At 45.5% G+C, this 15,363-nt stretch overlaps 1 protein-coding gene across 5 annotated transcripts in view; it reads right to left on the bottom strand.

Moving 5' to 3' along the window:
- The window catches only part of TRIO (trio Rho guanine nucleotide exchange factor), a 533,872-nt gene that overhangs the window by 258,637 nt on the left and 259,872 nt on the right, over positions 1-15,363 (bottom strand). For all 5 annotated transcript variants that reach the window (XM_019483906.2, XM_006266316.4, XM_014593806.3 and 2 more), the window contains 3 exons: positions 10,130-10,322; positions 7,860-8,372; positions 2,681-2,803 (listed from right to left, as the gene is read on the bottom strand). In XM_019483906.2, coding sequence (XP_019339451.1) covers positions 2,681-2,803; positions 7,860-8,372; positions 10,130-10,322 — 829 coding nt within the window. The remainder of the gene's footprint in view (positions 1-2,680; positions 2,804-7,859; positions 8,373-10,129; positions 10,323-15,363) is intronic.

Below are 15,363 nucleotides of genomic sequence, written 5' to 3'. Positions count from 1 at the left end.
ATTGTCAGATTTATTCATCTGTAGATTAACTGGAGGCCACATGCCCATAGGTCACAGAAGTTTAACTAAATTTCAAATTAATATATTTTCTTTATAAGAGCAAACACACTTTCCCCTGGAAAACAAACAAACATTCACTTTGTGAATGTCACTTATTTTCTTATTTCATTAGGCAACACTGCATGTATGTAACTTTTCATGAATCTAGCATCTTCATTACTGGTAGAAGCAGCTTATGTTTTGGTTGGAGTTTTCCATTTACTCTAAAATTCAGCTGTGCTTCTCTATGTTTCTGGCCATTTATATTGGCTAAACTCACTAGATGCATCCTTTAGCTGTGAAGCAAAAGGCTGCATCCAGGGAATGGAGTTTTCAAGCCATCTTGATATGATTTAAAGCCCTACAGCTGAAATACCCTGCAAAACTTACGTCAAGAAAAAAAAGCCAGGGGGAAGGGGGAATATCAAGATTTTAAGAAACAGACTCTAGAGATTTCAAAAACATTTACAGAAAAACACTGTATGGACAAGCCCCATTTTCTTTTAGATTCACATGATTTCTACCTCTTATCTAAGTTATATTACTTGCATCTCAAAAAAATTTCATATGCAAACTTTTTTTACATCTAGCAGTTGTTCACCATCCTTCTTTACCCATGCTTTCATGCAAATAAAGTGAACAATTGTTTAGTGGAAAGGCTCATTCCAAGGCCAAAACCCCTGGCTTTAAAATTCTTAACGCACATTATTTTATTAACAAGCTAAAAGTGGACACTGACATTTTTTACTAGATCATTTACTGTCTACTTATGAAGCTTATGACAGTTCTAAAAACTAAGTATAAGCAGAGCTCACTATAACTAAAAGTTGCATGGTATTATCCATTCAAATTTAAGTTGTATGGGCTGAAATTTTTTGTCTGCTTTAAGATAGCTTTCATTTGAAGTTCCTTTCAATATATTATGGTCGTTTCCCAAAAAAGAAGGAGGCAATATATATTTTGTCTCTTACAAAAAATGACTTTCCGCTGCTTTCCTGACAAGCACTAAGCCTTTTGCTTCAGATCAAGGGCTCTGGAAATGGGTATCAGAAAAAAAAAAATAAGAGCTGACATTCTCTTCCAGGTTTGAGGTCAGAAGGTTAAACTCATCACAAGATTTCATTTGCACTGAGCACACCGGAGTCCAGAGCTGCAGAAATAGAGCCACTCCTTGACAACTGCTACCCCATATGCCTTCATGCCTCATCTTGCCTCCCTCCAGCACTCAAGGGAAGGAAGCCGTCCATTTTTAAAACACAAAAGGTAACATGAGACAAGGGTATGTAGGCTGGGTCAGGCTGACCTAAATGATACAGAAGATTAAGCCAACAGAGTAAAAAGTGTGGAATATCTGAATTCCCAAGTACTTACACCACTCCTCTGGTGTGAATGAATATCTACGAAGTTTGCTGATCAAGTGAATCTCTCATCCTCCCCTGCCCCCAAAATGCTTTTCCACGCAAAGTCAAATAACCCACTCATAGCATTCACTCCATTTATCTCACTGCCAGAGGTCTGTGCAGTGGAACTGAAGTGTCCCACCCTCTTCGGTAAAGCCAGGTGAGTATCAATATTATGCCACATAACAGAAGATCCCACATCAATATTCACCATATTTAAGATGAAAAACAGTTTTTCCTGAAACTGGTATGAAAAGACTTTATGTATACTAATCTCCCATTTTTCCACTTTAAAAATATTTTATATGCTCCTGAAAATAAACAAACAAGGTAACTTTGGCAGACCCACCATATCCAAAAAGCAGGTAACAGCAGAAGATCACCAACAGCTAACTAAGACTGAACTCAAAGCTGTGACTCAGATACTGAAAACAGTAAAAACCTCATACAAAAGGGGGGTGGGGGGAAAGTTTTTTGGTTTTTTTTGTTGTGACAGGAATTACAAATGGTCTTTAAAGAGTATGGATTGTTAATAATGAGGTGACAGGCTTCTTCACTGAGTTAGGATATTTCTCTTTGGTGCTTATGGCCAAGTTAGAGTTCAGAGCCAATTCTACCCATAAAAATGGACCTTTCTATTAAGGTTCAAACTGAAGTGTCAAAAGCAGTACCTACATGGGTACTTCACATGCGGGGACCCTGCTCCGACGCACTGGAAATCCAGTGTGTTGAAGCAGACCCTATTAATCGAGTCTGCTAGAGCACTTAAAATTGACATGCTGAGGCAGCCTCACGCATCGTGTGCATCCGTGGCACAGCATACCTCTGCACTGAGAAAATGGCGGTGGTGAGCTTTGAACTAAAACACATTTGATGTGCTTTACTTCAAAGTGTACCACCACCATTTTCTTAGCGCGGAGGCACACTTGTGCCTCTGATACATGTGCTGCAGATGCGGCATCAGGTGCTTTTAATTAGCGTGGCTCACTAAATAAAATCACCCAGAGTCGTGTCAGGAGCATGTGTTAAAACGCCCTAAAACTCTACTACAAATAGGTTAATTATGCCTACTAGAAAGGTGTTAAAAAACAAAACAAAACAACCAAACCCTGCTCATAACCTGCCTGCTGGTCTTTCAAAGCTGATGACAAAAAGTGTTGTACTAATAGAATACAAGTATAAATTGCACCAAGAAATAAGCAGCATTTAAGCATTTTTCTCCAAGTTGCCTCCTTTCTTACCATACAGTTCATGGCAAAGTGATTGTGCTGTGTCTGAAGCTCCATGGCATGAGGATGACTGGTTCCAATCTCTGTGTAACTGTTCAGAAACAGACCCTTGTTGTGTGTGATCCAGTCGAACATCTACAAGAAAATAACATGGTGAGCCCATGCTGTACAATTACAGGGCACAATATTTTTTCTCTGATGTCATGAGACAAACAGGAGTTAAAGCAACTGAATTGAAGCTAAAGTCTCTTGGTTATTCCAGTTACTTTATTTCTCCCCACTTATGGGCATTGTCAAAGTCTTCCTTTTGTACTTCAAGCTCCATTCCTCTCTCCTCCATTAAGCTGCAAAAAAGTCTATTTTACTGTGTCAAAACAACATGGAAAAAGCCCTCTCCAGCTGCAGCATAAAAGGATGTGGTTATTAACTATGTAATGAAGCCACACTCATGGCCAACTAGATTTCTAGATTTCTAATCTTCTAAGTTACAGTGAACTGGCAGGTTTCAAATGAAGTAATTCAATAAAAAAAGGAATGAAAACCTAATTGGGCCTAATAACAAGTAAGTGGTACAATTACCTTCAGATGTGGTCATTTTTTAAAACTAAAAAAAATGTAGTTGTAGCTTAAAACATATCCTGTTACAACAGAATTTAGATTTTTCAGTGCTCTGCCACAGCTCCTACTGGCAAAAATAGTTATAAAATTCTGCAGTACAGCAAAGGATGAGGATTCTGAACAAGCATTTAGGAGTCAAGAGCATTCTGTGTTATTTAGATGTTTCATATAAGTATGCAATATTTAAATACGTATAATATATACAAAAATAATCCTCATATGTTGTAGACTACTATTATTTTGTCAGTGCAAGATGATCTTATCTAAGAGAACAAGCATCACATTGCAGTTTCTCTGCTGTGCTTTTCAAACTCCTGGACCACTCATATGGTGCTTCAGCTGAATGAGATCTTTCAGAACATATATCAGAACATCACCACCAACTATGGAACTCCATTTCAACTGGATACAAAATAAGTTACAAAAAAAATCTGTCCTAACAACAGGGGCTGAGAGCCAAAACAATGATAACTTAAATATGATGGTAGCTCAGACACTTGAGGCAAGACAGACTACTCAGAGGAACAACCTTAATCCTCCTAATAGTTAAGGCATTGCCTAGACTGGTGGTCTAAAATCTGTATATTACAATGATAACAAATACATCGGGACACCTTTTCTAAATAAAGTGTTTATAAACTTAAGCTTTAATTTGGCTAGACAGCCTGTCTTGTTGGCAGTCAACCTAAAAAAGAGCCGTTATATAAGCTATCTGATACTAATACAAACTCTGCCTCTACACTAGACAAAACTGAGGGTAACATACTTGTTACCAATCAGGGTGGATAACTAATATTAAAAACAATCCAACTATAAAGAGCTGGACCTGTTTCAATTAAACCCTTCAAAGAATTTGTAAAACACAAAAAATATCCCTTTTAGCTATGCAAGTAATATTAAGGACTGAACTCTGAGCCAATTGTCTAAATATGTAAATAACATTTTGTTAACTACCATTTACAGAATTGTTTATCTGCATCTTTCCAAGTCAGTCAGTTGAGGGAGAAAAAAAAAAAAAGAAAGAGGTAGAGCCCAGCCAGTTAGGGTATCCCAAACATGTACTTCCTTCATGTACTCTCAATATCAAACTAAACAAACAGGCATTTTAGAAGCTCATCAAGGCTTCCAGTCCCACAAAGATGAGATTAATCATTTTAAAAGGAAAGATGTTTTTGGAAGGGGTTACCAGAAGATCATCCGAAGAATCATATTTTTTTCAATAAAATTCAGGGTTAAACTAGTTTGGTCAAATGACCTTTGAGTCATACTTTTCAGAAAAGTCTTATTGTTACATGCAGCTAATAGGTATCTTGTGGATTTAAAAAAGAGCTGTTTTTGCATTTAATCATTTTCCTTTTGCCACAGACTATCAAGATTATGTCAAGCAAGCATGTTCAGTTGATCATTTTAGGAAAAGTTCCAAAAGCCACAACATCGCCACATCCTAGTCTGGAAATTTAGTTATGCCATCCCTAGAAAGAAGCTTGCATTCTCTAGAAATGCTTCTTTATCCAGTATGTAAGTTGACAGCACCTTGTAGAAACTGAAATTCAAGTCTCCTGATGGAGAATTACCGTCACTGAAAGGTTACAATGATTCTTTCATAATTAACTTGTTTTTCTAGGAAAAAATGTGATGAGCAAGGATCCTGGTTTTCTCTGATTAAAAATGGCAAATTCTCTGATTAAAAACCCAAAATCCATGATAAAAATGAAAGGCCCCCCACAGCCCCTCCCAGAACTGCTGGTACCCCACACTTCCCCCCAGTCTCAACAGCCCTTCTGATGCCCCTCACAACAGCCCCCCAGACAGGCAGACACAGACACTGACACCCACCCCAGCAGGTAAGCGTGTGTAGGGGGAAGGGGCGCGGCAGATCAAGAAGTGGGGAGTGTGCCCCTGTACCCACTCCCAAGAGCAGGCTCAGGGGGTGAGGGCAGGGGTGCCACTCTGTGGGCCACACACGTGCCGGCCAGCCTGATAGAAGGTTCGCACACAGAGGCCGCCACCGCAACTCTGCCACTGCGCCATGCGCTACCATCCCACGGCCAGCTGAATGGCTTTGTGGGCAAGTGGCGCACGGCGCGGCAATAGCAGTGCAGTGGCAACCACTGTGTACGAGCCACATATGTGCCACCCAGCCAGGAGGTGAAACGGGGGGCTCGCATGCAGCACCATGCCCTGCAACTGGCTGCACGGCTCTGCGGCAGTGCGGGGTGGTGGCAGCTGCATGCAGGGTGGGGTGGCTTTGCAGACAAGTGCTGCCACCGCGGAGCCATGCCCTTTGCCCCTGGATCCTAGAGGTAAGTGGGGCTTGGGGGCTGTGGGGCAGGGCTGGGGAAGATGGTTGGGGGCTGAGGAAGTTGGGGGTGCCGCCGGCTCTAGGAGGCATATCGCAGCTGGGAGCAGGGCCAGGGGGTGAGGGCAGGGGTGCCCCTCTGCAGGGGGGGCTTTGAAGCCAAGAGATGCGGGGTGCAGTGTGGTGGTGCCCGCCATGTGCGGGCTGCACACATGCTGCCCAACCGCCTGCCCAGGGGAGGGGGGAGAGGGAGGCTGGCATGCGAGCGGAGCACAGCTCCATGGCGGACTCTGCAGCCATGGAAAGGGATGGGGGCACAGGGGAGGGCGGGGGCTTGCATGCGTGTATCACTGCCACTTACCTGGAGGCCTGTGATGGCGGTGATGGCCGCTGCCTACAAAACCTCCCGCTGCTGCTACGGAGCCATGCCCGGAGCTGTGCAGCTGGCTGCCAGGCGGCAGCGTGGTGGTGGCCGGGTGGCATGCAGCCATCCCCACCACCACCCCATGTTGCGCCGCTGCCGCCGGCCACAAAGCTCTGAGCACGGCTCCGCAGCAGAGGTTTTGTAGGCAGTGGCAGTTACCGCTGCCATGGGTGACCACTGCCCCTTACCTGTGGGGCTGCCTGTGCCAGCAGTGACTGCCGCTGCCTACAAAACCACCTGCTACCGCCACAGAGCTGTGCCCGGAGCTGTGCCGCCGACGGCAGCAGCACAGTGCAGCGCGGGGTGGTAGTGGCCAGGCAGCACGCAGCCATTCCCATTCCCCACCGCCCCACGCCGCTGCCGCCAGCTACACAGCTCCGGGCACGGCTCTGTGGTGGCAGCGGGAGGTTTTGTAGGCAGCAGCTGTCACCACTGGTACAGGCGGCCCCATAGGTAAGTGGCAGCGGCCGCCCGTGCCAGCAGTCACTGCCACTGCCTACAAAACCTTCCACTACTGCCGTGCCTGGAGCTGTGCAGCCGGTGGCAGTGGCGCAGCACGGGGATGGTGGTGGGGATGGCTGCATGCCACCACGTTGCTGCCCGGAGGCAGCCACCACATTGCGGCAGCAGGAGGTTTTGTAGGCAGCGTCCGTCAGCACCATCACATGCCTTCAGGTAAGTGGCAGCAGCCGCCCGCCACGTGTGAGCTCCCTGCCCTGTGCCCCCATCCCTCACTGTGGCTGCAGAGCCAGCCACAGAGCTGTGCTCTGACCATATGCCAGCCTCCCTCTCCCCCTCCCCTGGGCAGGCGGCTAGCGTGCAGCCTGCACATGGCACACACCACCACACTGTGCCCTGCATCGCTTTCCCACAAAGGCCCCCGCAGAGGGGCACCCTTGCCCTCAGACCCTGGCCCTGCTCCCAGCTGTGGTGTGCCGCCTGGGGCCAGCAGCACCCCCCACTCCTTCAGCACCCAACCATCTTCCCCAGCCCTGCCCCACAGCCCCATTTACCTCCGTGCTCCAGGGGTGAAAGGCAAGTCTGAGCCTGAGCCCAGCCTTGGCTGCCTCAGAGGCTGTGCCAGCCTGCAAGAGCTCTTTGCAAAAGCGGAGAATCCACAGATTTCACTGCTAAAAAGAGAAATCCGTGTTTTCTCTGATAAAAACAGGGAATCCATGGTTTTCTCCATTTTTCCAGGGGAAATGGAAAACCCAGATCCCTGGCAATGTGTTTGCCACCCATGCTCCATCACAATCTAAGCGCACAGAATTTTTGCAGGATTTGTCAATCTTTACATTTCTGAGGTTCTTTTTCCGACATGACATCTGTCTTATTCAGTGTTCAGCCTGGAACTCCCAACTCATACATCAATACAGACACCTTCCCCGCCCCCCTCCCCCCGCCAACCGCTTCCATGTTATATCTTTCTTGTATTGAGAAGGAGATATTCAACAGGAAGCCAAGACAGTACGTAGTCATTTGTATTCATCCAGATGCAGCAGCAGGACAAGTGTGCACGTTCATTTAGTGCCAGCAAAACCACTGTTACAAAATAAACTTACTGCATCTCAAGTCACTCAGAATTCAAATCCCTGCCAGTTACAGTTAATCAGGAGCTCTACAACCACAAATCACCACATTTCTAATACAGCAGCAACAGTTAAGAAAATACAAACACCTACTATACAACAAAATATCCTTACTGGAAAGCAGTATTTAGTAGTTTTTAAAACACAAGCTCAGTCGCCTCCCAACCTTTCTCTGGCATTTCTTTTATACGAGATGAGACTAGCCTTAGCTGCTTGGAAAGAATGGTGCCTCCTTGGTGCCCCAGCTCCCCAATCCTTTACCTTTTCAGCATCCTGCTCAAACAGCCTGAGCTGAAAACATTGGTCCAATTTCACTTTCCGCACATGCCACATCTGATGCAGATGCTGTCGTGTCGAGTGCAGCCGGTCCAGCATGGTGGATACTTTGGGTAAAAGGTTTTGCAAGTCTGCATTCCCTGACCCAGAGTTCTTTTTGGGAAAACTCTCACTGCTCTGTATCCGCTGGAGCAGCTTTTGTCCTTCCACATCAAGGTCCTCAATAGGGGCCTTAATGACCTTCTTCTTTAGTTGTGAATGTTCTTCGATCATATTTCGAGCACCCTCCAAGTCCTGAGGCAATTCTTTTTTTGAGAGTATATCCTGCAGTTCCTCTAATCGTGAGAGCATGTGGGTTGCACTGCTAATGTAGTCCTCAAAGGCAACTCTGATTTCAATCCATTCCTCGTGGTTATATTCCAAGCAGCCATCAAATTCTGGAGTTAGCTGAGAAGGGTCAACTACTTTGGTAAGGCCTTCCAGAGATACCATATTAGTCTGCAGCAAAAAAAGGATGCATACTGTGGTGATATAATAACCAGTGGCGTAACTGGATGTGGGCAAAGAGGGGCACCCACCCCAGGCACCATGTTAGGAAGGCTGCCAGAATCACCCCCAACTCTTGTGGAATCTGTGCCTCAGCAGCATTTTCATGCTGGGAACTTCAAAATAGATTCATGCTGCTGCCATTTTAATAGCAACACCCGAGACAAGCAGAGCAGTCCCCTGGTAGTAGCAGCTCTGCTGGGACATGCCTCTGCTCTCAGGGCATTTTTACACATGCAAGCGCCGCAACACTGGGCGCTTTGAAAAGCACCCAGCGCTGAGACGTTTGCAGTTGTATAAGTGGCGAAATGTGCATCAGCGCTGAGAAAATGGTGGTGGAATGCTTTGAACTAAAACACATTGAGATGTTTTAGTTCAAAAACCCATCGCCGCCATTTTCTGTGTGCTGATGCGATTTTTGTCGTTTACACAACTGTGCACGGTGCAGCACAGTTTGCCTCAGCTTGCGTACAGAGAAGACTTGATTAATCGAGTTTGCTCTGAAGCTGTGGATCTCCGGCACGTTGTGAGACAAAAAAAGTAAGCGTATAAATGCCCTTGGATTCTGTGCCCCCTAGTCCTGTACTCGAAACCCAATTCCCCTCACCCCCACTCTCTGATCCTACTTCCCTCCAAAACCCATGCACAGGCAGCAACTATGCTATTTATAATAAGGCTTTTGGAAAATACTTCTCACTAACATCTTATTATATGTTTAACATTTTCTGATCTTGCCTTTAAAATTATGAAGTATTAAAACTACCAAAGTAGCACAGGACTTTATTTACAAAGCATGTGTAACCAAATAAGCAGTAACTTCCTGGTTTATGGATATTTCCATTTCAGCAGGAAATCACACTCCTAAGAACATAGGCAATGTGTGTGTGTGTGTGTGTGTGTGTGGGGGGGGGGGGGGATGTGCCTCCCAAGATTGGCTGCCGCCAAAGCTCCACCGGCTTCTGTGGGTAGTTGCTGCCCTACCCCCATCCCTCCCCCACCACTGACACTGCATGCAGCAGCTGCAGGTGGTCCCTGCTCGCCATCGCTGCCACTGCGGGCAATCCCCACTCACCGCCACCGATGGCTGCGGGCAGTTCCTGCTCGCCGCCATGGTGCCCCGCCTCCCAGTCATTCAAGCCCAAGAAGCAAAGTATCTCTGGCATGCATGCATACCACCTAGGAACCCCACTTTCTACTTCAGAGTTACCTTGTAAGTCCTTGTTTTACAAATGTCTCTATTGTTTTCATTTATATCTCATTATGTTTAATCAGAAACAGAAAAGAGGTCTTTTGGTTTGTTTGTTTTTTTGGTTGAATTTTGACATATATATCTGAAGAGTGGAAGGACAAGCAAATCTTGGCTGGCAGCCTGCCTTCTTTTTTTGCATGTCACATTTCAAAGGAATTAAATGCAATTACCATGACATTTGTGGAGCTGGAGCTCTTCCCCTCACAGAAAGGTGCCCAGATTTTTTCCATAAGCATATTCATTTACACACACACACACACACACACACACACACACACACACCCTCCTTTAGCAGATTAAAAAGTTAACATTCCTCCCCATTCTGCAGCCTGATTCAACTTTCCACCCAATCAGCAGAATACATGTGTTTCAACAACTCATTAGCCAGTGGAACTACTATGACCAAAGCAAACAGAAAGAGAAAGAAAAACAGAGAAATGTGTGGTACAATGGCACTTACCTCAAACTCAAACTTAGAGCTACCAAAGTTTGTCCTCTGTTTCTGCCAGAAATTGTCTGGCTTGATTATCAGTGCAACATGAATACAACAGGGGAAAGATTCCTGTAAAATCTTCAGCAGAGGCTTTATAGAGTCCCATTTAGATCCACGCATGTCAACAATCACTGTGAATCCTCGTTTACATACTTCTTCACTGAGAAGGTAATAAGAGAAAAATTAGAAGATGCAAACATTAAGTTCCGGTCCAAATTGTGTTTTTCTAATTTTACTATTCCAATGTGATGATAGCTCTTGCTCCTAAAGTCATACTAAAGAAAGAAAACTATTCCACTCATGAATTCATCTTGTTCTGCTTGATTAAATAAGCCCGGATATAGTCTAAACATTTATAAACTTCATGTACCGTGTCCATCTAGTGTTATTCCATGATAATAGCAGCATAAAGTATTACTTTCAGTTAAAATTAATATTTCATTTCAAGAATGTCCATACTATAGAATTACAGTTTTCTTGGGAAGTATCAGGTCAATGACACTTATCTTTCACAGCTGAAAATCAGCATTCATCTTCCAATCCTACTTTTTTATTCTCCTTTACTGTACCAATAGCATTGCACTTCAGCAGCAAAATACAATACAAACTGTTCTTTTTTTAAAGAAAGTACATCTCAGCAAGTTTTTTCTAGGAGTCAGAAAAGCTATGATATACTTTTGTTCTACAAATAAGTTTGGAAGCAGTTGAACAATTACTTAGGAAAGAGGGTGGTCAGTGTTGACCACAAAGAATGTTGTCAGCTCTAGGTGAAGCGTCCTTTTCCATTTAAGGATTCCTCACAGAGCAACCTCTCTATCAACCTCAAAGTTAAGTTGACTCTAAATTATTTTAAGGTTTTGTCTGGCTGATTGGGAAACCCTGATCTACTTGTTTCTGTGAAACATGAAGGTTTTTTTCCCCCTCCCCTGAAAAGAAAGGTCTTACTCAACACAGGCAATTTCTCTATCACACAATACCTATTCACAACTTTCTGGCCTCAATTTTCAAGTGTCAGGTAACATTCCAAACAGTAAGAATGAGAAACCTGTTACACTAAAACTCAGAACTAGAAGGAGTCTCTTGGACCACTGAGTTGATTTCCCTGCATTTACAGGATATTGTTAGCCAAAGGAGCCAACAAAATCATAACATTTAAAACACTCACCCATACCTACAAGGAGTTTTTACGATGTGCAAAGCTGTAGAATAACTAGTTTCAGCCAGGGCCAGACACAGGCATGCGTGAACCGGGAGGCCACCATGGGCCCAAACAGAAAGGGGGCCGAAAAAGGGTAATTTTTTATTATTATCCTCATTATTTCTGGCAAAAGGGGGCCTGATACTAAAAAGTTTGCCCAGGGCTGCCAGGAGTCTAGGTACATTGCTGGTTTCAGCTCCAGTTATCTGGTTTCTTTAGAAACAATGATGAGACAGTGGCATTCAAGTGAAGAATCTGGAAACTACCAAGTTTCTTCTGTACACAGTATCAATTTAGCCTTCGATGGGCCTCTGGTTCGTGTATATCCACCTGCTAAAAGCAGATCTCCCAAAACAGCAAGAGAGAGAGGCTGCTGTAAACGTACAAGCAGTTAGGTTATGAGGTTGGAAGAGACTATTCTGGTTGGGTGCATCTTTCTGCTTACACAAACTAGCAAGTATGTAAATTGTGTACACAGGGTGATGGACCTGTCACCATACTACTTTAAGTCATACTGCGGTTTTCAGTGAAGATGCTGGACATTGCCACAAAAACAGGATTCCTAATGATAATGAGGAAAATGGAAATGGACATTACCACAGTCTAATAGGGATCTGAATTCGAAGTGCTTAATACAGTCAGTTTGGTGACACCAGATAGATAATCTCCATTCCAGAAATCTCTGGTATAAGTCATTTCAGGTATCAAGGATTTTTTAAAATCAACCAACACAAGCTAGGGTGGCGCGGAGAGAGCAGGGGAACAACTATATTATGACAGAAAAATAGCTAACACAACATCAATATAAGAAAGTGGGAAGGTGACTTAGTGAGGTACTCTGCCCTCAGCGGAATCTTTAAGAACAAATTTTTGAAGCACAGAAGAAAGGCAAGGAGCAAAGGAACAAAAGTTCTGGGAGTGTGGGAATGTTGTATTAACCAGAGTGGATCATACTGGACTCTCAATGGTTTTCCTTGAGAAGTTATTTTTGATTAAGAAACTATGATAAACCTAACATACCAGAAAAATCAGTAAAACTTTAGCAATAAGGATTCACAATAATAAAAATGTTAAGTGATTTAATAGTAAAAAAAAAAAAAAAAGTCATGCTGTGAAATCCTCCAGAACAAAACTTCTGTGATAAATTGGGCGCTCATCAATTAGAAATGACGGACGAGGAGTAAGACCTCCATGTAACAGTAGATCAATGAATCACAGAGTTGGAAGGCAGCAATTATCAAGCATGTATCCCCTCTCTAGCTCTGTTCAAGGCATATTCTCCACCTCCTTTGCTACAATTTAAACCTACTGCCCTATGTCCTGGCTTGTGTGGCAAGATGTATCAAATTTTCTCTACCATCTTTCTGACAGACTTTCCAAAATTTGGAGATGATTGCACCAACTTACATCACTGCTTTGCTAAACTAAAGAAAATTTGTTCTTTCAGCCTTTCCTTGCATCATATGCATTTTAACCCTTCAGTCTTCATCACCAGTCACCTCAGATCTCCCTGCTCTTCTACATCCTTGAATGCAGCACCTCCCATTTGCCATTGGATTTTGTCCTCATTCATTAACCAGTTCAATTTATCCAGACCCCTTGGATTTTCACCCTGTCCTCTGAAGGGTAAACGGTTGTGACACCTGAAAATTATGTCTGAGAGATAAAGATGCTTGCTGAAGGCTCTATGAAGATTAGACCAAGTGTTTTTCTGTCATTTGTTCAGATATTAAGCTATATGTTGTTGCTAAGAGCCTAATTAAAGTCAAAGATTAATAAGGCCTTGTATGTAGTGAGGCCTAGTAAATTTAGCAAAGCCTTGTAGAAGTAAAAGTAGACCCTGTGGCGTAGTTAAAATTAACCTTATCAGAAGAATGCAAGGCTTGTATTGCTATTGGTCAGTCCTAAGGACAGTCTGAAGTAGGGAGAATCTAAATGGCTGTAAGTTATCAGCATAGCTCAGAAGTTATAAATTGGCTAGCACATCCGGAAATAATTTAGAAGGCAGATGCAGCTCTGTAAAAGAAACTACTGATTTGGAATTAGCTGCTGACCTGGATTTGTGGGCTAGTGGATTTCGAGAACCCCAAGTACTGAATACCAAGGTTCTTCCCAGTACCCCTTGGACAGCGCTGATCAGGGATGCCTGACTTCACTGAGCTTTGCAGAAGAGAAACGTGTTGTACATCAAGTTTGCACAGGCGTTCGCGCCGGCGGGCGGGCAAGAAGGGCCAGGAGAGAGACTCCTGTAGGGGTAGGGAGTAGACACCACACAGATCTACAAACAGCAGCTCAGAATGGTGTCTACGAGGAGTGCTGCTAGGGCCTCTGCCCAGGGGGATAAGGCTACCCAGGACTGGTCTGAGGCCTCCACCCAGACCGAGCCCATGGGGGAGCTGAAGTCCCCCTACCTCCTGGCCTGTGGGGGATCCCCAGCAGGGCCGGGGGGGGCAGAGATTGGGGGCCCCCACACCTGTCCGGCAGGTGCCCGTCTTAGGGCTCTGGAGGCGCAGGTGAGGGAGCTCCGGGAGGAGGTTAGCAGGCTGCGGGGGATCAGGGAGGCGGAGGATGAAATTGACAGTTATTTCCTTTCCCTGCAGGCCCAGGCACCGAAGGAAGAAGCAGCCGGGGGAGTGCCCTCCACAGCAGAGTGGCAGACGGTCACAGCCAGGACCAGAGCAGCTCGCAGCGAACCGGTACCAGCTTCTCCAGTCCGACTGGTGAACAGGTACGAGGCCCTGGCGACCCTGCAGGAGATGGAAGGGGAGGAGGAAACCCTTGGGCAAGAAGAAACACCATGTTCTTCACACTCCGAACAGGTCAAGAGATCCACGAGGACCCAGAGGAGGGGGCGACGAGTGCTCGTCATAGGCAACTCCATCCTGAGAGGTACGGAAGGATCCATCTGTCACCAGGACCCCTCAGCACGAGAGGTATACTGGCTCCCTGGAGCAAAGATTCGGGATATAACAGAGGTAATCCAGGCCAGGATCAAGCCCACCGATTACTACCCCATGGTCCTAGTCCACGTGGGTACTAATGATGCGGCCAGGAGAACCCCCGATCACCTGATGGCGGACTACAGTGCTCTGGGCGGCGTGCTGAAGGAGTTCAGTGCACAGGTGGTATTCTCTTCCATCCTACCAGTGACCGGACGAGGAAGACGGCATGAGAACTGCATCCGAGAAACCAACTGGCGGCTTCAGCAGCAGTGTCTCGAGCCAGGCTTCGGCTTCCTGGACAATGACCCGCACATCACGACGAGGGACATGCTCAGCTGGGATAGGCTTCACCTGTCCCCTAAAGGTAAGCGTGTGTTTTCTTCTAGGTTGGCGGATCTCCTCCGGCGGGCTTTAAACTAGGCTCGTCGGGGGGAGGGGAGTATGAGGGCAGGGGAAGCTGTGGACCACCAAACCATGTGGCACCCATAAGGACAGACCAGCCTGAAGAAAGAGAGCATTGGAAACCTGAAAGCCATTGGGAGACCAGCACTACAGAACAGGTAAGAAACAAGAAGGTAAGACACAATGGGCCCCTTGGGACTCGGAGCGGGGGGGCAGCAAAGGCACCAGTCGCAGGGCTCAAGTGCCTATATACTAATGCTAGAAGCATGGGGAACAAGCAGGATGAATTAGCGCTCCTGCTTGCACTAAACACCTATGACTTAGTGGGGCTAACAGAAACCTGGTGGGATTCATCCCACGACTGGGCGGTACATATTGAGGGCTATAGATTGTACAGAAAGGACAGGTCGGGGAAGAAAGCGGGGGGGGGGGGTTTGCACTTTATGTCAGTGAGCAATATACATCAACCCTCATCAAGACAGAATCCAAGGTTGAGGAAGTAGAAGGATTGTGGGTTAGGCTACATGGGGGGCAAGGAGAAAGGGATTTGGTGGTAGGGGTCTGTTACAGACCCCCACATCAAGGGGAAGAAATAGATGCGGGGTTCCTGAGGCAACTCTCGGAGACCATAAAAGCTAAAGAGGCGGTAGTCATGGGGG

This window comes from Alligator mississippiensis, chromosome 5, assembly GCF_030867095.1.
Source record: "Alligator mississippiensis isolate rAllMis1 chromosome 5, rAllMis1, whole genome shotgun sequence".
Taxonomy (NCBI): Eukaryota; Metazoa; Chordata; order Crocodylia; family Alligatoridae; genus Alligator; species Alligator mississippiensis.
This window is presented reverse-complemented; position numbering and strand designations above follow the sequence as displayed.